The sequence below is a fragment of the Acanthaster planci genome, linkage group LG19, assembly GCF_054643075.1.
Source record: "Acanthaster planci isolate LZ-2023a linkage group LG19, COTS_SCS, whole genome shotgun sequence".
Classification (NCBI taxonomy): domain Eukaryota; kingdom Metazoa; phylum Echinodermata; class Asteroidea; order Valvatida; family Acanthasteridae; genus Acanthaster; species Acanthaster planci.
Window position 1 is genome coordinate 11,794,504 of NC_141795.1, and position 27,350 is coordinate 11,821,853.

Below are 27,350 nucleotides of genomic sequence, written 5' to 3' on the forward strand. Positions count from 1 at the left end.
AACGATTGGTTAATCGCTGCAGTAAACGAAAGGCCCAAGTTGAAACCAAAATTTCACAGACGTCTACCCGGTACAAACTGGAAATTGTCCAAAGTAATACATCAGTGGTTTGATGGGTGATTCATACGCACAAAAGAGATTTCATAGAAAACATTTCCGTGGGGTCTCCACTTTTTGGATGGACCGTTGTGGGGCTAAGAATACGGAGGGAGTCCAGTAGAGTGGCCTCCAATCTGGGGCTAGGTTTATGTGTGCGGGCATGGTGGTTGCTACTTCTTGAAGAATACATGTAATCATTATAATCAGTGTAATCATTATATCAGTATCTGTACGGGACAGCCAGAATTTTGGCGATTGTACAGTAGCCAGCAGAAGCAGAAGAAGTGTGACTTGAAGCCCCATGACTTTTTATTAGGCAGTTCACACCAAATTTAACAGAAGCATCAACTTTATTCGTAGTGATCTAATATAAAAGGGTACCAGTAGATTCTATGCAACAAAATGCAATTTGAAATTTCCAAATCGGACATTGCATTGCCAAGTTATAGTCGTTTGAATGACAACAATCAGGGTAAAATTTAGCCAAAGGGTCAAACGTCATATACATGTAGTAGTTTTCTTTGTTTTAAGATGGGCACCAAGAATACAATATCTGGAGCAATAACTGTGACGGTAACTTTGGTGTTCGCTATCTTTCATGGACAGAAATTGGTACATGTAGTGATTAGTCACAGCCCAATAAATTTTGGATATTGTCTCAAGTCTTACATGTGTTATTACCTCATTTGCATAATAATCATAAAATATTGCATAATTATCATTTAATTATGTAAAACTATGCATATATTAAGGAAAAGTTTTAATTTTTATCGTAAAATATTGAAAATTAGATATGTAAATGGTGTGTAATGGCTGATTACTTGCTCAAAATACAAATTAGTCTCAATAATATCTCATTTGCATTAAGCAATTTCCTTACTTTCAATTCAAAACCGTATTCATCATTTTCTTACAAAAATTTTGATGTACATATATGTAATCTTTCCTAAACCCGATCAGCGATCAGACTGATTGAAAAAAGTTGGATAACATCAGTCAATACACATGTATGTATGAACTATGAACATGCTATCCAATTAATCATCTGCAAATATCACTTCATCCACTTTGTCAAATGCATCTATTCCAAAAACTGAGCGATCTAGCTTTAAAACAGAAGTACCGGTACATGTGGCAGGTTCCTCAAAATATGGACCATTAGATAGTGTTCAACTTTTGGGGGTTTATTTTTCCTGAAGAGAACAGCAGTAAATTAATTCCAAATGTCTGATGCACATGTAATGAGGGAAGTCATGGTTGATACAGGTACATGTATCTGGAACAATGATGACTGTGTCCATCTTTCAACTTAATTGGAGTTTATTAATTAAAGTCTTGAACGTGAGCATTTTTGATGGATGTGAACAACCTGTTGAGATCCTAGCCAATAAAATTTACCAAGGAGTTACCAAGGACCGGTTATTTTACACAGATTTAGATAAATATGTGGTGAAAAGTGATGATATTATATACATGCATTAAAACCATTATCATGAAATTAAAAAATACCTTTCACAATTAATTGGGTCCCGAAGTTGGCAGTTTCGAACGCGATTCAATTCTGTCATGAACGTAAAAAATCGACTGCAAAAAAAAACAGCAAGTAAAATCAAAATCAATGTACATGTACAACACAAGCTTTAAAAAAGAGTGCAAAAAAGCACCCCAAACCATCATTTTACGACTGGACCGATCACATTTGACCGCGTTTTTGGCATTCTTGAACGTCATGTATTTTTTGTCAAAATTCTCGAACGTCATCAAAATTCTGTCAAATATGATGTCCGCAATGAATATATTGTACTCATACATTCTTGATGCAGCCAAACTTAAAGAGAATTTTGGTGGTTGAAAGGTATACATGTAAGACGTGATTATTAATGGGAAGAGAATGAAGAGAACCAAACTTTTCTTATTGTCTTCTGTCAAATTTGTGCTCTTTTTTGTGCTTTTTTATAAAAAGTTATTTCTTCGGTGCTTTAGAAATATCAGTTGAAAAATGTACTGAATTGTCCTTGTTGAGAGAAGTTTTGAAATCAAGTCCACTGCTGCAAACACTTTGACGTAAAACTTTAAATGAATTCAACTGATTTGCACTGGTAGCCAACCAAATGTCCCCCAAATATACGTACCGGTATTACATGTATGCCTAATTATTCCCAAATAATCATTTTTATAAATTTGAGTTGCTAATTTGTATTTTACATGATCAAAGTCACTCTTTTAGAAGTTTTGAAGTTGCATTTCAGTCCATTTTATGAAGAACATGCCATGTACATGTACCGTACATGTCAGTTCATGAAACTGGTGCACAGTTATTGGGCATTAGTCTTGAACATTTTTTGATTACGGTGAGCCTCCTATTAAACAAATTTTAAAAACCAGTATGTTGGCATGGTGGGGGTCCAACAGCAAGGAAGGTACATGTACTGTATTCAGAGAAATAGTCGAAAAAACCCTCCAAAATTTTAAAGAGTGAGTGATGTACATGTATTGAAAGTGTAATTTGTATAATTTAAAAAAAAACTTGTGAAATTTCTGCTGCAAAGGAAATATGGTCATGGTGCACAAAACAATTGTGACAAAATACATGTACAGTATGTACATATCCTCATTTGTCATGCTGAGTAAGCCTCTACAGATATGATTTTTATGGAAGGATTCCACAATCTTCTTTTTAAAAAACAAACCAAGAAAACTATTGTTAACTAAATCTAACAAACGTGTTTTTTTCTCTGAGATCTCAAAAAAGTGGAGCGCAGGCTTGCAACTGTACATGCAGATCATTCCACTCCATCACAGGTTTGTTGAAACATTTTTACTGACGAAACAAAGCAGAATCATAACATTTGAAAACAAAATCAACATGCCAAAGGTGATTGAATATTTGTAGTTATCATGTATAAGATTCTGTTTCAGTTTATTTGAATTATGTAGAGAAATAATTCAAAGCAAACAGTAACCCATTCAACCCCCATAACCAGAAAGGTACATGTACCATGTGTACACTCGAACAAGGCGAGAGACTGAACAATACTGAGAATACCACATCGCAAGCGACATTTTTTGACGTGAAATGTATTTGTTTCTCATATTCAACGTATAATGAAGAAAACTTGAATGAAGGAGCCATCGGTTGTTAATGACAAAACATGTAAGTGTACTGTACATGCATGTAAATGACATCCATGTAATTATTAAGTTGGCCTACACAAAGACTTACGAAAGCACAAAGTTTTGACATACATGTACATGTAGCCACACTCATCCTTACACAGCTACATGTATACCTGTGGGGTACATGTATTTCCTTTGTTCTCATGCACAAAACTCCCACACAATACGCAAAAAATTTCAAATCACTCCAATTTAAGCCACATTCACTCTCCTGGGTTGAAATTTCAACCGTATGTCCCTTATATAAAAGACTTCAATTTGCAACGGATTTTTACCCATCTAAAATTTCAGCTTTTTGAGTTATTTCAAAATGTCAGTTTCATGAAATTCTTGTGGGGTACCAGTTTTGGTACCCCACAAGGTGAAAACTGGCCTTGTGGGGTACTTCCCTTTGTTCTGGTACCCCACTAGGCCCCATGTACATGTACCGGTATAAGCGCACGCATGCACACGTGTGTATGGCCAACATGTCCAGTCTTCGTGAACGTGCGTTGTACATACAAGTGGGGCTATATTGTGCGTGGTCATTGAGACCGAACAGCGAGAGCAGTTGCAAACATGCTCTTAGAAAATGCATTTTTGGAAGATACGGTTGTGAAAAAAGCCCCCAAAACACATTAAATACATGTATATAGCCAAAGTTGTAATGAACCCATATACAGTACATTGTTGCATGAAAATTCAATAAAGCTGTGTGATACCCGATAGTTTTAGTGACTTCTTCGATAGTTGTGGCATGAAGATGTTGTTGATCTTCAATGCAACTGAAGCCAAAAATAGCCGGAAACAAGCTCTTTCTAATGATGTTGTTTTCGAAGGAATTTGCCCAATCACATTTCCAAAAATTAAATCCGAATTTTACTGATCGAATTCGGCCAAATTGACTTGGCACCGAAAAGCCGTGCCAACATATAAGGCCAACCGGAAACTCTGTGTGGCCATATGTTTTGTACATGTTGCAGCATGTCAGTGTATTGGAGTTGGGTTACTGGCAACGGAAGTGGCAGTAGTGTGGAACTGCCAATTTTTATGGGTTTTGTATTAAACGCTATAAATAATATCTCATTAACATGCATGCTTGATGGTTTTTGGACGTTCATCTGAGCTGCATACTGTGGCGCATGTCTGTTGACATGAAGACTGGTTCCTGTCCCAGTCCTCCGAATGTACATGTACCAGTATAGAAACGGCAACCACTGCAATGAAGAGCGTTTGCTTGAACAGGGCACTGGGAAGGGCTGAAGGCTTTGCACAGATTTCAATACGATTTAATAATGATTTCCTAGAATTTATCAACATTGCAAAATTGTTTTTTTAACATTGTTTAGTTTGGCATGCGAGTGGAGGTAATAATGATTGCTGGAATTTTATCAGTGTTGTGGTCGAATACTTTCCGAGTACCAACGTTCTCTGCAAAATACTGAACTGGGGAAGAGGAAATAAAGCCAGAGTGCACAGGCATTTGATGGTAAATGTGCAAAGGTACATGTAAAATTACAAATAAATGTTAGACTTCAGACACTCCCAGTTGTGTAAAATTTAAGTTTTAAGGAGAAAAGTACTCAGAAAGTACTCGGCCAAGTACTTTCCGAGTACTTTTGTCCTAAAAAGTTAATTTTAATCAAACAGTGATGGTCTGAAGTCATTATGTTGCTTTGTAACCTTACCTTTATGCATGTACCATCAAATGCTGATGTACTTCAGCTTTGTTCCCTTCTAACTACATGTAGTTAAATATTTGGTAGAAAACTTGGTTCTCGAAAAGTACTTGACTACATGACTTAATTTTATCAATGAAATTGATCACAAAGGTTCAAAAGCCTTTATCATGAAGAGAATAGTACATGTACAATGTACCAATATTTAACAAAGTGGATTTGAAGTGTTTCCAAAAAGAGGTTGGGCAGCACTATATGAAGAAAGTCATGTGAACAGCAAACATGTCAAAGTGCGACAAGTAATACTCTATATGTACCCGGTACATGTACTGGTACTACCAACATGACCAATAGCACTTCAGCAGTGCAGCGCGTGCAGTGACATACATACATGTACACATGTACGTGGTTAGACATACCGGTACAGTAGTCAGCACTGCGGTGCAGCTTTTTCCCCGGTTTGGCTTATATGACAACTTAAAATCTTAATTTGCAGATTTTTGCTTCTTGGGGCTTATACAGTACTCCACATACTGGTAGCCAATATTCCAAAAATTACATGTACATTTTGTGTACATGTACATTTTGCAGGTGCCAGCCATGTTGGCTAAATTGTACTACTAGAAGGTCTGGGTCCATATTATCATTGTAAATATTGTTTACTTGGCGGATAAATGACACAAGTATAATGACATATTAAAAGAATGCTACTACTAAAATATGAAGGGAGGCAAAATGGAAACAAAACGTGACTACGTTACATGTAGACAAAATCCAAGGACTGAGAGAAGCATTATTATATTTTTATTATTTATTATTATTATTTATTTGGCCTTCAACAAGACAATGACAGCAAAAACAAGTGATAAAAGAAGTAAGATGAGTTAAAAGGAAAAAAAAAACAAAAACAAGACATAACCCCAACCAAGTCGGCCCGGAATGACAAAAGTATAATAAAACACTGTGACCCAAGGGCCTGCGAATCCTAACTTGGAGGGAAACACAAGAAGATCTTAAGCGACGATATTACAAGTACAACAAAATAAATAAACATGAAATATAAATATATTACATAAATTCAAACAAAATAAACTAAATAAATTTCTCACATTTATAAATCAAAGCAAAACAAAAAATCGGATAAACAAGCAAGAATGGCATTAGAGAACAGAGCAAATAAAAAAGCAATAAAATGCATAAAAGAGCAAGCATAAAATAAAAAGCAGAAGAGCATCTACATGACCTCTGAATAAAAAGAATACATTTATACAAAAACTAATAAACACAGGGAGAGCAAGAAGAGAGCAAGAGTAATATGCAAGGGGAAAAGCATGAGTCATAGGCTGAAGAGGAGGGGAAAAGGAGTGGGGGTATAGAGCTGCATATTTCAGTACACAGAACTACTTGTGAACAAACCTACCGGGTCTATGGTACATGGACATATGAAATATTGCCTTTGCCAAGGCATGAATCTTAGCGCTAGGTTTTTAAAACATTTTCTTGCAAATATCGAACAAAAGTTTATTGTTTTGTAGCCGAGATCAATTGCTCTCATGCAGTATTTAGGACTATCAATACTTTTGGGTAATTCATTTGAAAGAATGAAAATTATGTCCAACTGTTACTAGTCATCTAATTTAAAAAAATATGAAAGAGAGGAAATGGTGGATACTAGTCAAGATCTGGCAAATTTGTTTTGATCAAATGCATCACTAAATCCAAAATATAAACATACAAATACTGGTACATGTATGTCCCCATTTCAAGAGGCACTGATTCAAAGAATATTTAGAAGTGCATGTAGAACACAGATGAGGTGCTGTAAAATGACATGTACAGTATGTGTGTGAACTACATGTACATGTATCGTGACGTACAGACGTGTACCTGTAAGTTTTACTGCAATACTTGAGAAACTACAATTTTCGTAATTTTTTAAAGTGGGGGGTATGGCAGCTTAGTTACTTGTCTGCAACCTTATATTGCTCCCTATACCCAGACAAGGGGCAGCTACATGTACATGTACATGTAAATAATAGATCTCTGTATACTTGGCTCTACATGTACATGTACACCTGCTGTATACATTTACATGTACATATACTGTGCACGTGTATAGTTATGTGGGACAAAGACTGGATAGACCCATACAATAAGCGCCATATTTGTATGGTTTCCTTTTCTTAAAATGAACAATTTATTGATGCCCAAAATACCAAGTCGTTGTGCACCTGTGTGGCAAGGATTTCACACATGATCCCATTGAGTGCATTGCTGTTCACTATTGTTAATGTTCTTCAAGATCATCATGAATGCTCTTGGGATCTATGTACATGTACATGTACTTATTACATGGAAACCAGAAGTTGACCTTGGTTCTTTTGCCCAGCATGTACTGTACATGTACCGGTGGCTTATTCAACATGCCTGTAATAACTTGTACCGGTATGTACATTTTACATGTGTGTACGTCTGTACGTGATGCTTTCAAAGAGAACTTTTTGGGACCAGTACATGTGCAGTAAAAATCCCATTTTCTCAGGGAAAATGTAATTTTGTGAAAAGTCAATCTACCGGTACATGTACATGTACATATGTGAATCTTTTTTGTGTAAATATAAAAATTACTTATTTATTTCAAGTATACATGTACGTGTGCAGATGGTTATTTCTTTCACATTTTCTTATTAATATGTGACATACATGTTCTTACTCAAGTTTTGATGTACACGCAAATGTACAATTCTTTTGTGACTACAGATAATGCAGAGATTGTGCAGACTCGTAGTAATGAGATGGAAGGAGGTCGTAGGGAGTTCTATGTCCACTACAAAGGCTGTAAGTAAAATTGGTCAGTTAATGTATGTGCATGTATAGTTTGTGTACGTACAGTGTATGTACATGTATATTTGCTACATGTACGTTTGTTTATAAATTGTAAGATGTTAAGTTCTTTGATTTTCTTCTGATTGACGATTCTTAGCTGTGTAGTCCACAGCTTGCCATACGGTATATGCTGTGGAAACCAATATTAAGATGGATTTTGCCCGGTGGGAAATGTGTTTATAATCACCCTCTTGGGTGTAAAATTAAATGGGAGAAAAGTAGTCAGACAAAATGTCCTAGCATAACGAATTTTGTTCTGCCATCGTAAGCTTTTACATTGTAAATGGAAGCCTACATGTACATGTACTTGAAACAAGTTATTAGTACTACCCTACCTGTACATGTATATTCACCTGTACCCTCTTGATTACCAGATAATGCTGTGTAGATTTAAAGCATGAATCTACGGAGTTCATGATCTGCTATTGAAATGCGTGGTGTTGAATCTATTCTGTGACATTAGATGCCCTGATGGATTCACTAACATTTCCATAAAACACCTGCACTGATAAACAACATTTGAACACATTGACTGATAATTTCAAGTGTCTGCATCAGTTGGACATTTTGTCTGAGCACTTCACAATTGGTTGGACAAATACGGTATTGCCGGTGGTCAGAAAATATTCAGTGTCTGACAATAATTTAACACTCTGCCTTGTCTTCTACCAGTAGATCAATAAAGTGCATGTACTGTACATGTACATGTACACGTTTCATCTTACCCCTCTTTATTACCAGGTACCGGTAGATTTTGTTTCTCAGAGGCACCGTATGAGTTTTATTTGTCAGAGAAATTGGGACACACTTGGACCACTTTCATGATTTATCTGTGTGCAGCTTTTATGTTACGTTTGCTTGGAACACAGGAATCATATGTGAACTGATGCCATTTCAATTTGTCAATTGTCATTTCAACTTGTGACCACAGTGAATCGTCGCATGGATGAATGGATTGGCACAGACAAACTCAACATTGTACAGGAACAATCTGATGTCAAAACAGGTGAATCAGCAGTCATCTTTGATGATCAGCCTGACAGAAAGATTACTCGCAATCAGAAGAGAAAGCATGATGAAATCAATCACGTCCAGAAGGTAATACATATCTGTTTTCAATTTACTTTTTAAGGCATTCTGCATCTTGGAGGCTAATGCAAATTCTGTGTCCAACAAATGTGGATTTGCTCTGTCAAAAATCTTAACAAAAACTGCTCCTATTTGTTTCCTGATAGTGTAATACCATGAGTGTCATAGTTGTGTTTACTCACAGTAAGTAAAAAAGTTGACTTGGTGCACATGACATCTCTTTGCATTGATTTATGGCAGGATAAAAGCTGATGAAATAGTTCATCAGAGATGTGGTACTAATGGATTTTTTTGCAGAAGAAATTGTAGTGGATGGTATTTGGTCACATTCATTCACTACATGCCAACTGTAAAGATTTAAAGAGCAAGGCTTAAGGTACTACAGAGTTACAAGTAAGATCCAAACCAGTAGCTCTTCAGTTTTCATACATGTATGTACAGTAGCTGTAATCAGGTCAGTCACTAGTCTGATCACCATCAGACAAGTCAGAGCACTAGATAAATCTCATGGTACATGTTGATCACAATTTTGATACCGCATTCACAAGAAAGATCCCCAGATGGACCACAAATCAATTTAGGAGTAACTAGACCCGTGGGACTTGTCAACTTATCGCCAACAGCAACAGGTATTGGTGGTCACGACTGTCAATTTCCAGATAGTGGATTAGTTGTGATGTGGTGACTAGTCAGACTATGTTATGACTGGTGGTCGGGACTCCTAGCCTGCGGCCCAGGATTATTTACAGATACCTGCACATGCCCAGAACTATACAGTGGAGTACCCAAGCCCAGCAGAGCAGCGTCACGTACATGTACATGTAGGTGCAACACAGCACTTACATGTGTGTGTGCACAATGCCCATGTACATGTAGATGTACGTGTTAAGTTTGTACACCAAGCTTCGTACACCAAGCTTTGCTCAGCTGCTCGCGCACAGTACTTGATAGTTGTGAGCGCCTGCCAATACCTTCTAGGTACCTACCTGCTCCTTCTCGACAGTTGACCAGTCGCAGAAGTTGTGAGGGCCTAGTGCCAGTACCGTTAAAGCTGTGACTAGTCATGTCCACACCAAATTGCACTGACAGTACAGAGAGCAAACAACGTACATGTAGGTGCAAAAACATGATTCCTGCTTGCTTGAAGATATTATTATTCATGAACAGGGCCATGCAGCTGTGCTTCAAGTGCTCTGATTCTTGTGTTTTTATGCATGTCTGTTAAATAAAAAAGGATCTGTGTTGAATACACACACTGTGTCAACGTGATAGAATCTTCTTTATTAGTCACAAATTTTATTTTACAAATCACTGTTTAATTTTGTGATGTGTAATTCTGACTATTCCGTGTAATTCCTCTGCCTTCAAGAGAATGAAAGCCTCCAAGTCTTGCAACATCAGAGCGGCTGAAAAAGAAACGACTGGCACCGAAGAGAGATGCCAAGAGTCATATATGGAACTATTTTGGATATCAAACAGACCCCAATGACGAAAAAGTATTTCTCAGTGATTCCAGGGTTCTTTAACTAATCTGCAACATGCTGCTGACGTTTACGGGAAACACCAGCAGTCTGCGTAATCATTCCCGGGCGATACATCCCCGTGAAAAGGGTGACTTCTCTGAAAGTTCCATCATTTCTGAAAGACCATCCCAAAGTCAGCAATCAAAATTAGACGTAAGTACATACACGTACATTATGAAAATGTGACCCAATTTCTTAAACTATCGTCGAGTTAATGGGCTCTATAAATATTTCTGGTTTGCTGCTTAGGTTTTTGTGAAATGAAATCCAAAAATTAAAAAAGGGACACAAACTTGGAGAACAAGCTTAATTATTTTGGTACTTTTTTCTGTAAACAAAAATTTTTGCCATGCTGTCAATCCTGTCATGCAATTTTCAACCTGAAAGTGACTGTAATACCTGGTACAGTACATGTGTACTATCTTATTCTCTCACTACAATAAATGTCTGCTTGTTGAATTGTTCCAGCTACCCGTAGGTTTTTCTAAGGCATAATAGGAAAAAGTAAAGTGTCCATTTATTATCTTTAGATCTTATTTTGTTTTTTGCCTTTAGACCCTGTTGATGAAAGCAGGCCAGTAGGCGTCTAACAATTTTCAAGCCAAAGAGTTAACCAAGGCTGTGGGGTATCACTTGGCAAGACATACATGTTGGAAGCCGATGTACACTGTGGAAGAGCCCGGTTTCGTGCATATGCTTGAGAAGCTTGACAGTCGGTACACGTTTCCCTGCAGGAAGACCTTTTCTAATGTAATCATTCCTAAGATGTACGAGGACCTGCATGCTTCCACTGCGGTGCCTCTTATTACCAAGGCAATGTCATTCTCCCTCATATTGGACCTCTGGACAGCTGGGAACATGACGCAATTCCTCGGTATAACTATATATGCCATCAACCCATCGTGGGAGCTCAAAACATTCACACTTGAAAATACAGAATGCTCCCACTCCACGATGCCGCATGTATCACTTCAAGCATATTAAAGAAGGTGCTGCAGGAATGGAACCCACGATGCCGCATGTATCACTTCAGGCATATTAAAGAAGGTGCTGCAGGAATGGAACCCACGATGCTGCATGTATCACTTCAAGCATATTAAAGAAGGTGCTGCAGGAATGGAACCCACGATGCCGCATGTATCACTTCAGGCATATTAAAGAAGGTGCTGCAGGAATGGAACCCACGATGCCGCATGTATCACTTCAGGCATATTAAAGAAGGTGCTGCAGGAATGGAACCCACGATGCCGCATGTATCACTTCAGGCATATTAAAGAAGGTGCTGCAGGAATGGAACCCACGATGCCGCATGTATCACTTCAGGCATATTAAAGAAGGTGCTGCAGGAATGGAACCCACGATGCCGCATGTATCACTTCAAGCATATTAAAGAAGGTGCTGCAGGAATGGAACCCACGATGCCGCATGTATCACTTCAAGCATATTAAAGAAGGTGCTGCAGGAATGGAACCCACGATGCTGCATGTATCACTTCAAGCATATTAAAGAAGGTGCTGCAGGAATGGAACCCACGATGCCGCATGTATCACTTCAGGCATATTAAAGAAGGTGCTGCAGGAATGGAACCCACGATGCTGCATGTATCACTTCAAGCATATTAAAGAAGGTGCTGCAGGAATGGAACCCACGATGCTGCATGTATCACTTCAAGCATATTAAAGAAGGTGCTGCAGGAATGGAACTTGGAGCAGGAACAACTAACAACCATAACAACCGACAATGCGTCCAATATATAACAGAGGCCGTTGGGATCTCATCTGGGGACATCTCCCTTGCAGTGGGCATTGCCTAAATCTCATCATCAGGGCAGGACTGAACACCAAGCAAGTCTCACACAACACTTGCCAGATGCACATAACTTGTGCAGTATGTTCACAAAAAGTGCCACAGCAAGTTAAATGCTAACAGAGAAGCAGGGAATGCTTGACCTGATGCCCAAGAACAAACTGGTTCAGTATGTAAAAACCTGGTGGAATTCTACTCTAGACATGTCAGAAGGGACTGTACAAGAGCAGCAGGCCATCTGCAGTTTGCTCCTGGAACTCAAGAGGCATGGACTGATGCCACGACCAGTTCCAAACTATTGAACAGTTGGTGGTCCTCTTGACCCCAATAAAGGAGATGACTGAATTCATCAGTGGGGAGTATGTCACTGTTTCTGGATTACTGCTTTGCATATACCAGCTAGAACAGAGTCTTGTCGGCAAGGCAGATGACATGAAATCAGTTGAAGATGCCAAGCTTACCATGATCGAAAAACTAGGCGAAATTTATGGGTGGCAAAATGTAGCTACACATGCAGGAGAACCTTCAACTGCATGTACATGTATGTAGTTTTCTTGATCCACGCTTCAAACTCCCCATGGTGAAAACTCAACAAATAAGTAGGGTGCTCTGAGATGGCAGGAGAGGATGGTCACACTGATGGTTAAACAGAATCTGAAAAGCCCCGGCCCAAAGCTGCAACAATCACATAAATCTTTGGTGATTGTATAAAGCCTCCAAGCCAGCCACACCCCTAGGTCCTGACGCCTTGACAACAGATGAAATGCGCTAATAGGTTACAGAAACACCCATCAGTTCGGAAGATAATCCTCTTGTCGTGGTGGAAACAGAATGAAACGCGATTTAAGTTTTCAGCAAACTGGATAAGAGGTACGGTATCTTGCCATTGTGGCAACAAGTGTGCCCTCTTATTGGCTGTTTAGCACTGCTGGCATTATTGTCAGTGTGAAGTGTGCATGTTTGAAGCCAAGTAACGTCAGATACTGCACATGTATCTCACTTTCCTCCATGACAATTTGAGATAAAATGTGCACTAAAGATTCAGGAGGACTCATCTGTCAAGACTTTCTCAAAATCAAATATAAAATCAAATTCCCCATGTGTATGCACTTAACATCAGTTTCCATTTTTGAGACATTTAAATTTTTGATAACCAGTAACTGTGTTGGTCTATGGATCAATAAGTCGCTATTGTACACGTGTTCCCTGATCTGAACTTCTGAACATTGGATCAGTCATTTAAGAAGTCAGACAACAGATTTATTGTATTTAATTGTGCATAAATTTAACACATCAAAAATTCAAATATAAGTATACGGTCCCTTAATATGTTATTTATTTATTGTTATCCGAACTTTTCTGAACTGTCTTTGTGCCATTGTTTATGAAGCTGTAAAGGAAGAAAAGAAATTTTGTTGTGACTGTACTTCATTGACTTTGATTGTTTCTCATGTTAAGGCAATCAAAATCTCAGATAATTTTTGGTTGGTTTGCAACCTGAATATTTGAGAGTTGATGCTACATTTCCAAATAAACAGAAAGGTAAGAAAACAATTTGACAAATTGATTTTTCAAAACATATCTTTTGCCAGACAAAGTAAGTTTCCATTTTTTTTACTATTGAGATGATTGCTTTCTCACAGAAATGAAATTGTACACAATGCATTCTGTCGCAGTTTCAAGTCATTATACAGTAGCTTCAAATTCTGTGAGCAAATAATGCCTGTAGCTTTTAGGATTAAGCAACAGTATGTTGACAAGTGTTGAAATGACAAGTTAACCACAGTAGTTTATATGGTCATTCTCAGCAGTGCCATCAGACAGCCTATCTCTCTCAAGTTGTGGCTGAGTACCGGTATATACATTGTACATATACACATACCACAGACTAAACTTCATACTGATTTTCTCAAGCAAACACAGCCTGTTGATGTAAGCAATAAATCCAGCATTTATTTCATACTCCATAATGATAATGGAGGGATCACTTTACTGATAATGAATTTAATGATGCAGGAATAATGGCCATTGGATCTCAAAACAGCCTCATATTTCATTTCAGAAAGTATAAAGCTACATCCAACCAAACAAATACCTAAGTACAGTGTGACACCATCAAAGATCTGCCCCTTGCGATATTGTACAGGCGTGGTCAGTGGTTTTGATTGCAATACTAACAGTCACAACTAGTCGCGACTATTTACTGATAGTGGCCACGACTATTGAAGTTCACTTGTCACCCAGACCAAGGAGTGACAGAATACACAGTGCCAGAGGATTGAAAGGAATGCCCTTGTCACAGTTCATTTGTAGCCTGTGACCTGAGACTGCATTACATGTACTTGTAATCACATCTCAGTGAACTGAAATATTATGTTTTGAAGTGACATTAAGTACATGTACATGTAACGGTACTCATTGCTGTACTGAAGGAAACATCAACTGATTAAGGACAAAGCCAGAAGGTTTTTTTCTGTTACAGCTGCACATACATGTGTGACTTGAGCACGGGTATGTGTTATATTTTGTGTTGACATTTTGCCAACCAGTCATCTTTAAAAACTTGCAGTGATTCTGTTGGACGTTGTTTGTAAGGTTATTATAAACTATAGTAAGGTATTAATGATACCGGTGGATGTCCTCCTTGAGAGGTGCAGAAGGCACTGTATAAAAACAGGGAAAAAGTCAATATGAAATGGACAGAAAAATGAATTACTGAAATACTCCGAATGAAATTTTGTTTAAGACACCTGCACAGTTTATTTCTGAAAATCGTCTTTCTCTGAGAAATCTCATTAAGTTTCTGGGATTGCTTTCTTGTAGAGTTATGCTGAGATGGATCCCACCACGGCAGCCTTGGAGAGAGAACATGAAGCTGTAAGCATTTCTTTGTTCTATCAGTCTATGTAAACTTGTGCAACGTTATGCTTCAGTGATTTTATGAAATGCATGGGTGTCTATCATGGAATGTTAAAAAGTTCTGACATCTAGAAAGGATCATCTTTTTAGCAGTTTAACCACTTTGCATGGTTTGTATTGCTACAGATAACCAAAGTGAAATATGTAGATCGAGTTCAGATTGGCCGTTATGAGATTGACTCGTGGTACTTCTCTCCATTTCCTGAGGACTACGGCAAACAGCCAAGGCTGTGGATTTGTGAATACTGTCTCAAGTACATGAAATACGAAAAAACCTTCAGGAGACACCTGGTGAGTACACTGTGCCCCAGCTTTATCCCAGGGAAATACTAATAGTTTAACACTTGAACACTTTAAGAAAGAAATATGAACATGCAGTATCATTCTTTGTTTCTTTCATCCGCTAGTTGGTTTTGTCTTTGAGAACATTCCATATGAGAACAAGTATGCTGCAGTGTTCCAAGTACACCATACAGTGCAGGTCAGAATTCTAGCTGAAACGCAAACACGCTTAGCATTTCAACGTGGACATGTATTGAATCCAACAGACACGAAAGGAGTTAACTGCAAACATGAAAAATGCTAACCCCTGCATAATAGAGAAGGCTGACACTGTAATCTGATCGCCGAGTATAAACATACACACGTCACACGCAAACCCCAGAGCAGCCACTACTTTGTTTACCGGAGCAGTCATTTTCCTAGTTTCCCTTAACGAAAACTATTCAGTTTGACTGCAGCTTAACTAGTGCTGCAAGTAGGTGCCAAGGTTCGGTTCGGATTCGGTTCGGACATTTTTTGCCAAACTTTGGTTCGGTTCGGGTTCGGACATGTACAGATAATGTACATTGAGACCTCAAGAGCACACTATGAATGAATGTGCCGTATAGTACTTCCATGTGTAAAATACGTTAATACAAGCAATCTCCTCTCCATCCCCATCCACGAGCAACTTCGATTGAACATAATTTTTTTCTAAACTGTTTCTCCCAAGTTTGTTTAAGAGTTAAAATTCCATAAAAAGTTACCGTTGAAGGTGTGACAGTTTCCAACTGTGTTTTGCCGACCAAAAGCAGTTGTGTTTGGACCACGCTTGACTCAACAAAACAATCGTAGGATATGTGAAAACAGAAAAAAAAACCAGCATGCTTAAATGGGAGTTTGCTTCTTTATAGGATACAAGATCAAATTAGATTTGAAACGAATTGTGTTTTGGTTATTTTTTCACGAAACAGATTCTACTGCCAAACAATGGCTTTTGATGTATTCAAAGGAGAACCTTGGTATCCAGTCATCATTCTTTCCCAGGACGGTGCCCACGTGGCAAAAGGGGCGATTTTCCATCAGTCTTTTTCGAACGGATAACGGCATTTTGTTATTCGAGATTTGCAAACAACTTATAGATCTTGCAAAATTCCATTGCAGCATATTCACATTATGACTCTGATCAAACATGATCAACAAAAGGCAAGTTGGGCCGCCGCACGAACCAAATATTGTCGTGCGTTGGAGCACTGCAACGGCGTGGCGCGGCCCGCCTCGCAAAATCAGTTCTCCTTCTGGAGTTGCCTTTGATCGAGCACGAATCCGACTGTGATCAGTATCCGATCGAAATTCGTTTTGCACGGCCATTTATTACATCATGGGCCTATTATGGAACGTTAAGGGCATGGCTATTTGAAATTGGCAAACATAATGCTAAATTTGAATATACATGAGCACAATTAGATGTAGTGAGATTCAAAATTGTTGTGCAGCAGAAATGCTGTACTTTGCATGCTCTCGGTTGATAGTCAGTGAATTCTCACTACGTGCTTTTTACAGCCATTGCACTATGCGGGGCCATCAAAGTTTACTGTACATGTACCGGTATGTACCGATACAGTACATTTATAGTACGTGTGTAAACGCACATGTGCCCACCGCCGGTGCAGCACAACTCATAATCCATTTTTCGCTGTGTTTGCTTTTTTATCACCTTTTTTTGCATGCATTCTGTGCACTATAAGTGTCTTGCCATATTAAAGCCGAACATCCGAACCAACCAGCTTGGTGCGATTTGGTTCGGTTCGAAAGTGCCATGTTTGACGATTTTTGGTTTGGTTCGGCTGCTGCACTAAGCTTAACTTATCTTCAAATTCCAGGGAAATGTGGTCAGTAATTTCCCTTGTATGTAGGAGGCATCACAAAATTATTTAAAGATAAAAACTTTTTGTTTGGCCATACAGGATTGAATAATGGGCCATGCAGACGATACTTTAGGTTGGGTTTATGTCTGAATCGCTCCAAAAACTTCTGAATCAGGCACAGAAAATATTCGAGCGTGAAATCAATTTTTTAACCAAGACAACATAAACAGCAGTATTTATGACAAAGAAATTCCTAAAATAGAGAAAACTGTTTTATAAGAAATCCGCAAAATATAAATGGGGTTTGACCTTGCAGCTCCTCTAGCCAAATTTTAGTTAAGACTGCCCCAATGGCGGCGATCCTAGCATATGCATAGAAAGTTGTTGCTGTACTCGCCGTACTCGAGCTCAGTGTGTTCAAAATCACGTGAATATAAATTTGATGTGATGTGAGGTGGGGATTTTTCCTGTCAGTTTTTGACCCTGCAGCTGAAAAATCTACCAAAAGAAATCATTCTGATTGTGACAAATTACGACCAAACTAAACTGCAAAGCTCGTACTGAAAAGAAAGGAAATGGGGTCAACACAACGAACAAACTAGTACCCATGTGGACTTCATAAATATGCATGTTGAGACGTGTAGGGGCTTTGCATTTGTTGGAGCTGTATTGAATTGAAGATGCCGTACAGTTGTTGTGATTTATGATTGGTGGTTGGGATGAAAGCACTGGGGTGGTTGTAATTTGCTTGGTCGCGACACATACATTTTTTTCCATAGATGGGTGAGTAAAAAACATGAATTATTCATGAGGCCTACTGCTGATCTGAACTCTAATGACCCAGGATACCGCGACCAAGATCCAATCACGCCATGCTTATCTTCTGCTGGCACAGTTTTGATGAATGCAAACAGCCGACAGCCAGTATAATTCACGTCAGAAAATGTCAACTGTCATGAAATACTGAAAATTTGGTTGTGCATTTTTTCGGCCTGTATTATTAAACTTAGGGATTGTTCACAATTATCAACATTTTCACAAGCGTACAAAATGTACTGTTGCATATTGACAATCACACAAAATAAATCAGACACAAAACAAGATTTCAAAATTGCAAATCTAGAAATTCTGACTGTTCACAATCACACAACATCAATATGCCAGCAAAACATACATGTAGAATACACAGATTACATTCATTTTCACATCAAGATCAACTGAATACAATCATAATAACTCGACATCTTGCCTGACGAGCAGCAGTACATGAAGGTCCTGGGATATCTGACCAGCAGCACCGGGTCCATAGGAGTGGAAGAAGTTGGCCTGCCAATGCAAAACGAAAGTTCAGTTTGTAAAAGTCTCATACGAAACAAGCATCGGGCCCGCCGAAAACTCGAACCAGAAAGGTGATGAAACCAGCACCACAGCTGTTGAAACTGGTCATAGATGTGGCAGCAATCGAACGAACTATCTGCAACATAAAGCATGGCAAGTAGAGTCATCATCCCGATGGCGTGAAAACACTGCTGGTAGATACAGCCACCGTCAGCATGGAACCCTGGCCCTGTAAATCTGCATGGCTCCCATCTTGGGTCTCGAAATCCAGTTGACCTCCACTGTATGTTCAAAATAAAATGCTGCTGTTATGCTCTTCGTAGTAATAACCCCCTTATATAAATTTACTAACAATAAGGAAAACATTCCTGGATCGCCACTCGGGCTCGTCTGTACTAAATAAAAGGATATACGTACATGCACATAATGCCCATAGAAGAAAACCCCAAGATTGTGCCACCAAACCCTAGGACATGTCCATTCGCATTAAAGGGGTGAATAGTTAACACTGAACTCGTAACAGTATGCTGGGATGGAAGGTAAATGTCCACTATACACTTTCAGAGTTTCGAAAAATGTTGATTTGTTTCCCATTTCCGGCGCCCCTGCTGTTAGTGCTGCAGCCGAACCACGGGGCGGAACCAAAAATCATGGAACAGGCCACTTTCAAACCGAACCAAACCAAATCTAGTCGGTTTGGATGATCAACTTAAATATGGCATGGCATTGATAGTGCACAGATTGCACGCTAGAAAACTTGATAAAAAAAGCAAACACAATGAAAATGGATAACAAGTGTGTAAATGCTGCACCATTGCTCAGGACATTTGCATGTACTGTAAATGTACATGCACATGTACAGTAAATTTACGATGACCCGGCATCACGCAGGTGGTTGTAAAAAGCATGTGGAAAGAATTCACTTATAATTGACATTACGTTTCATATGGCGTTTCTGCCCCATAACAATTCTAAATTCTCACAACATCCAATTGTGCTTACATGTATGTATATTCAGATTTAATATTACCATAATTTTTGGAATATACATCCAAGTTGCCCGGTGTATAAGCCACAGCATGCAAAAATCAGGAAATTAAGATTTAGAGTCAGTGTATAAGCCGCACTGCAGCGCTGACAATTACGTACGCATTTCATGTACATGTATGTGTGTCTTGACTTTATGACTTGGGAAATTTTGTTAATAACTTGAAATCCGGACAACTCAAATTTTTATTTATTCTCCGATGTTCAAGTTCTCCGATGTAAACGGCAACCAACGAAAACATGACTGCACCACCTGCTCGGGGTATACATGTATGTACGCATGGCCTGGCTGTGACTTTTTGGTTGATTTTATCCTTCAAAGTCTTTTGCTTTCAACCCACCCCGAACAGTCACTAAATATCAAACTTCCTTTGCGTCTGATTCCATTCGCTACAAACTTGATCAAACGTAGTGCACTCTCTAGTCCCATGTTGCATCCAAGCAAGACCTTTCTTCAACTGAGTTGAAGTCGGCAGTCCGCTCTCTATCAGAGACACTGTCTACAATCCACAATAGCCAGCTGCCTTGAGTTGAACCCTACTCCCCCGGCAACTGCCCCGGATCCGGATCCCCTGCATGCGGAACCCTATCTAAATCTCCATCCGACTCTTTATCTGCATCTGGCTCCGCATCCGGCTCCGTTGTCACTTACACGACGGCTTCCAATCTTCAACCTACTGTATCTGGGTTTGAGTTCCATCTATGGCTCATACTTGGCTGCAACCCATGACCATGGCACAACAGGTGACGTCTCCCTTCAAGTGGATCGTGATTCGTCCTCCAATTACGAAGACTTGTCTGTCTCCTGCAGAAGGATTTGACCCAGAGTTTGGGCCTACCTGCTAACCCTCCTACAGCTGAGGCCTCATCGCATGTAAAGCCAATGATTTTCTGCGATCATGGAAAACAGACGGAATTCATGGAATCAACACTTTAAAACAGAATCCACTGCTTGAAATGGAACTTGCAAACTTTTCCTCTAAAAATGCCTACCAAACCCTTTTAATATAATGTTTACTTTTAGTGAACGAATTATACTGGAAAAATGCTAAATTGCACCACTCCACCACATGATTGGGTTGTCCGTGCCGGTGCCGATACTTGCAAGCGCTACGGCGTGAGTAAGCCCCATGTTTGCAGCAGCAGCTGGTGCAGCGCAGTACGGCACACACATTGGCCATTCAAGTGCACCGTACTTGCAATGAAATCAAGGCGCATACAAGTTCATACTCACATACCGGTTCAGTATGATTATTGCACACATGGGGAATTCGGTCTGTGAATCCACATAGACGCCTTGAGACACAAAGCTAGTACAGCATGGTGAAACGATGAAACTGTGGTGCAAACAGCTAAACATAACCGTGTCTGCCCTCACAGTTACCCATTTACTCCTGGGTGGAGAGAGGCATATACAGTAGGAGTAAAGTGACTTGCCCAGGATCACAACATGCTGCCACCAGCTAGGCTCGAACTGTCGACCCTATGATCAGAAGCTACAAACCCTAATCACGAGACCATATGCTTCTATTCTAAATGTCAGGGTTAATCTCTCCTATCTTTTTATTAAACGATATTGTTACCCTCAATTTGCAAAATCCTCTTGTAAGTGTATGAAACAGAATACAAAATTTTTGACAAGGAAGATCAAAATACTCTGTATACTGTATCAGTTGAACAATGCCCACACCATTACATGTATATCCACTTATTTTCAAGTTTCTGATTCAAGAATCTGCCACCAAAATGCTTCAAATGGCAATGAAAGTAACATAAGTCTAGGGTTAACAGTCATCACTGCCAAGCGCATTTCTTTTCTCACTGGGAGCAGTTGCATCCTCGTTGCATTAACCAACCTTACCTGAATGTTAAACAAATCCTGGCTTTCAAGCTACTGAAGCGACATGTAGCCTGATTGCTACCACGGAACTAATTTTAGTCCCCTTCAGGCAGTCTAATCACTGACACTACAGCAGCCAAAAGGAAAGGTCATGTGACTACAGTGCTTCACTTTGTAAACAAGACTATGCGATACAAAAGTTTTGCCACGCGAAGGAAATATAATAAATTGGTTTAATTTAATAAGGTTAAAGTTGTTGAGATGTCACTGTAAAAAGTGCTTTGACAAGTGACGTTTTACCAGCGAACTCTATCATGACCTGTCAACATTTCCTTTTTTTTTGAATAAAAGAAACACTTAGATTTGAAATGCTTTCGCAAATATGCAAAATGTCCTTTCTTCCTGCTTTTTTTCTAATGTATGTTGCTTTAATTTAAAATTAATTTTGAAACTAAAAACGAGAACAACAATGGCATATTTCTTGGTATCAAAAACTAAACTGGTTCTCTGACCCTTTCGGTTTATGCAGCACATTCAATGCTGTGGTCACCATCTTATCGTGAGGAGCTGATCAACTGCACAATTTGTGCGTGATCACTACTTACCCCACGTGTGTGGAGTCTCAGTACCGCTGCTATATTGTTGGTCCGCTCTCGCTCAGTTGTCAACCCTGACATAACTTAATTTTCATTTATATAGTGTTAAATTAAACAAAACTACTCTCAACTCAAACAGTAAGCACTACCACTTCAGGCCGAAAGGGTTTGTAAGTTACATATACAGCCATGCGAGTATACATCAACAGTGCGGCCACCTCAGAAGACAAGATTCCTTCTGCCAGGTTTGGTCACAGGTTTGGTACAGTCATTTTCCTACATGTAAATGTAGTTCCGGATCGTGAAAATTATTCAGTAAGATCAGCTATCCTCAAATTCTAGTGAAATATGATCAGTAGTCCACTTAGTGTTTTGTAGATAACTCAAAATTATTTTCAAAATCTAAGCTTTTAAATTTGGACTCACAGGATCGACAGAAGTGATGACGACACCTTTCCTAGTTCTGGATTGGTTTCGGATTGTGACAAAAACTTCACAAATAAAAGTAACCACACGAAAAATCCATTTTGCAGCCAGAACATTGTAAAAGGTTACGTTTTAATGAAGAATTTCTTAATTTTAAAAAACTTAGTTCAAAAACAAGAATTCCAATGAATTGAAGAGTAGAAATTGTGTAAATTTTGACTGGACTTTCAGCTGTACAGTGAGCCATCAAAGGTACTTCCCCCCGCACCACACAGTGGACATGGTTGACGAACCCATTACATCACATACATTTCTGCTACACTCATGTAGTTAAAGATCGAAATGAATTTGTGTGCACGTAATGCTGCACGATCCCAAAGTATATGGGAAAGCTTTCAGTTTTTGTTCAATTTGTAAAAGAGCTTAAAGTCATTTTGATAAAACAGACATTAGATGCCAAAGTTTACATGACTGCTCAATGTAAGAAAGTATTTGGAATCACACGTACTGGTGGTGAATGACCTACCAGTATTGCCCTGTACATTTAGGTTGTTGTTTTTTTCCTGTGATTTCGCTCCAGTGAACTAGGGAAAATCTGAAACTAGAAAACAACTGTACCGGTAGTACAACAGGCAGAGTGGGTAATAAAAGTAGCTCTGTTGATCTCTGAAGTCTGAACTGCAGTTACTAAGTTTTCAGCAGCAATTTAGCCCTTCAATATTCAATTTCACAGACAACTTAAACATGGATTTTAGTTCCTAATTTAGTTACATGTGCTTTTTTCAAATTTTTTTATGGGTACCGGGCCTGAAAAAATGGAACCGGGTTTTGATATCCTCGGGCAGGTATGTACATGGGTACGCGGCACAGGCCTATTGCTATTCAAGTCATAAAGGCGAAATAAGTTTTAAAAATTATGAATTACCATGGAATTGTTTAACATTTTTACAAGTAGAACGATACTGATAAAGAAGGGAAACATATTATGCAAGTGACCCATTATTATTTCAGTGGCATACAATCTAATAGTTGGCCTCTTAAAGGCCGAGCCGAACTCAAACATGGCTTTTGGTACTGAATTAACTGCATGTCTTGTATTGATGAACTTACTGGTTGGTTGTGGTTCTTCCAGGGTGAATGTACTCGACGACAGCCACCAGGCAGGGAAATCTACAGAAAGGGAAGCATCTCAGTGTATGAAGTTGATGGCAAAGACCATAAGGTGTGTATTCAATTAACATTGAGTAAATACCTATATGAAAACTGGAGTGTGTTTCTGTCATGAGATTTGAAGCTGACAGTTTACGCGAGTTGAGAATAACTTGGCCCAGCCCACATTTACATGTAGCAGTTGATGTACCATTTTACATGGTGTAAAATAATTTCTCTTGCCATTCAATGGTGAGCAGATTTGCAGATTTTCTTGAGCCAGATGTGACAGGTGAGTTACATGTACATGTACCTGTATGTACAGTAGGATATATACATGTATATAGAAGGGCTGCTTAGCACCTTGAATCAGAATATCAGCAAGAATATAATATCAAATCAGTGCTCTGAAATGTGATTGCCAAGCTTTCGTTAACTGAGTACCTTCTTCAGGGCAAGCAGATAACTGAATCTGCTTGCCCTGAAGAAGGTACTCAGTTACTGAAAGCTTGGCAATCACATTTCAGAGCACTGATTTGATGTTATATTCTTGTACAGTAGGATATACCAATTTGTAGCAAATCTGGTGAGGTATTTTTATGGCACAAAGCAACTTACATGTACATGTAATAAAGCCAGATAAATTGATGACAAGTCATCTCACTATGCTCTGAAGTGCAGATTAAAGCCCTGCTTGGCCTGATGGCTAGTATAACTTTGCTAAACATACATGTAAGTACCTGTACATGTACAGTACGTTGCATTTGAAAGTTAACGCTGCGAAAAGGAATGGGAAAAAAGCGAAAGGATTTCGCATTTTGACCACAACTTTTCCCCCCTGCAAATTTGCATCGAATCGGATGCAAAAGGGTCGAACAACGTGTGGACACAGAGTGAAAATTGTGCGAAAACAGTGCCAATCTTTTGTGAACACGGCGTGAAACATTTGCGAAAACGTTAAGAAAAAAAGAGTGTGCAAAAACAGTGTGAAAATTTTACAAAAGCAGTGCGAAAGGTTCCGAAAATCATGCGGAAACTTGCGAAAGTGAGAAGCATTGTGCAGCAAAAATGTTCAATACTTGCCACACGGGCACGACTATTATGCAGTGAAGAGTCCATTAAGCAGGCTGCGCTGCTCTTGGGGCTGGTCGGGGCCAACTCACCAGTCGGAGTGTGCTGTTGTAGCGATTTCCTCGGCCGAGCCGTCAGGTCCATTTAGCGCGATTGCGGGGATGTGCTCACCACGGCGAGCCGTGCCCGCGTGGCGTAGTTGTTTTCTTGGATTACCATAAATAAACACTCGTCAATGTTGGAGAATAAATATTTAAAAAGTTTTCTGCATATTGAGTGATTAAACGGGAGTTCCCAAGTCACGAAGCACATGAAATGTGCGTATAACAACAAACTTAACTTGCCCTGCTGGGGCGACATGGGTTATTTGCCCACTTTTTATTTATTCTCGTGGTGTAGTTTGGCACATAAAAAAATCTACAAGAAATACTACATGTAGTATTTTGTTACCAAAAGGTTTCTTTCGATCGACAAATAAAATCAACTGCTTAAATTGTACAGTACGTGTATCTTCATGTAGCAAATCTCATCTTTTCGCCGATTGTGTTCGGTGTGACACATCGGATCTGTTTTCACTTGGGTTTCTGATGACATGTTACTTTCTGTGGTCACATGGTTATTGGAAAAAGTCAGCGATTGGACTGTCCATGAATGGGCATGTAGTAGCAGTCAGGATGTCGGGATAGGTGTAGATGCAGTGTGTGTTTCACGATGCGGTGCGGCATGCACAAGGTCTTGTGGCAGTTTTTAAGAGATTTGGTCTTGGTCGGCGTCACGAAAACGTCGAGATAACCGGATACAAGGCATTTATTCCGAAATCACAGTACATACATCTGCCAATACATGTAAATGGAATTCACATACATGACAACATGTGGATATCTGTACATCTGCACATGCGGTGCACATGTTGAGCATCCATCCAACTTCCAAGTGGGTTAATTTAAATGCCTATAAGACATGTAAGACAGCGCTATATAACGGCAATCTACTGTAATTTAGCTGTTCGGTGTTCAGTGCTTGTCTTCTACCTCCACCATAGCCAGTTTTGATTTCGCCTGTCGCATTGTACATGTATTTTGCTCAAAAGCGAGAAACATTTTAATGCTGCCTTCGTCAAATAATCTGAATATTCCCGAGAATCGAAGAACTTTTCTCTCAGACTGATTTTCCTCCACTTTCCATATTCAGAGATGTGCATGTTTGAAACCACAGAGAACAAAAACTTCCTGATGTCTACATGTACATGCACAATCTTCCCCACTCATAATGGATTAAACTGCTGTGGTCTTAATTGGACAGTTATTTAAATTGTCAGAAGAAACAGCATGAAAAAGTTGTGAAAAATGAACCAGTTGTACAGCTATCAAGCAACAAAATATCAAGAATGCAGTACAGTACATGGATCCAAGTAGTAAAGAATAAAGAGGAACATATATGATAAATCTTCAATGAATATGTGAATATTATACTAGATGAATTTTAAAAGCAATCAAATCTATTAATGAGAAGAACAAATTAAAGATACAAATAATTTCTCGGTAATTTAATGACTTCCTTATTGGGGTACATTGTTTAATAGGATAGTCAAATAAATCTTTCAGGGGTGTTTGTGAATGTTGATAGTCCTGGACAGGATAATTTAGTTATTGTTGTTTCAAAATTCTTCAAAAATTCAGATCTTACACCCACATGAAGGACTGTCTGGTCTACTCTAATCTGACAGACAATATCTATTGACGCTGGAGTATTTTAGTCAGGCCTGCTGCCTTGTAGAAAGAGCCCAGATTGTGCGGTGTCCTGTAATTTTCTTTTGTGCACGAAGCTGGCACAGTGCGCTGCTGTTACCTGCTGTTACCTTTATAAAACAGACTTTCCAACCTTCATTAACAATTTCAACGTTATGAAATTTTGTCCAAAGTTAAAACACGTTGATGTCGGGAAAGTAGGCAAGAATTCAGCTGAGTGTCCCCTAACCTGTCACCTTAAAAAATCTCAGAAAATCCCACAAAAAATTAAGAAGTTCTATAAAATTGATAAATTCTAGTACTAGTAAATCATTATTCCTCCATTCACTTACTAAAAGTAAAAAAAAAACAAAAATGGAGGCTGCATTTAAGAGTTCATTTTGCACTTAAAAAAAAAAAAAAAAATTGGAACTTCATACCAAAATAAAACTTCATCAGGACTTCATAGCCGGTATACACTGTATATGAAATCGGCATTTGTGAATCAAAATATTTGAAGTTTCATTAAATTTCACCTTTTGTGAAGTGGGAGGTAAAATATTGCCCCGTACACAAATGTTAGAAGCGAAAAATCAAAGTGCCCGAACATTCGGGTACGCAGTCCTCCAAGTGTTAAGCAGCGTGAGAACGGAAGTTGTCATTAAACTTCAACTCTCTTAAAGTCCTCACAATTAACAATTTTTGCGGGCTGGATTAAATCCTAAAACTGTCTTGCTGGGGGGGCATGCAGTAGTTCTTTTTGCGAGTAGTTTCAAAGTTGCTAGTGAAATAATAAACAGCATGGAGCTGTACAACTGTAAAACGACAAAATGAAACAGATGCACCACACGATTTGTGAGGTGGTGAACA

General features: G+C 38.9%; 1 protein-coding gene across 1 annotated transcript in view; it reads left to right on the forward strand.

Moving 5' to 3' along the window:
* LOC147796045 (histone acetyltransferase KAT8-like) overlaps positions 1 to 27,350 on the forward strand; it is a 44,280-nt gene that overhangs the window by 6,579 nt on the left and 10,351 nt on the right. The window contains 5 exon segments of the mRNA XM_087129789.1: positions 7,695 to 7,772; positions 8,752 to 8,918; positions 15,062 to 15,115; positions 15,284 to 15,448; positions 23,666 to 23,755. Coding sequence (XP_086985915.1) covers positions 7,695 to 7,772; positions 8,752 to 8,918; positions 15,062 to 15,115; positions 15,284 to 15,448; positions 23,666 to 23,755 — 554 coding nt within the window.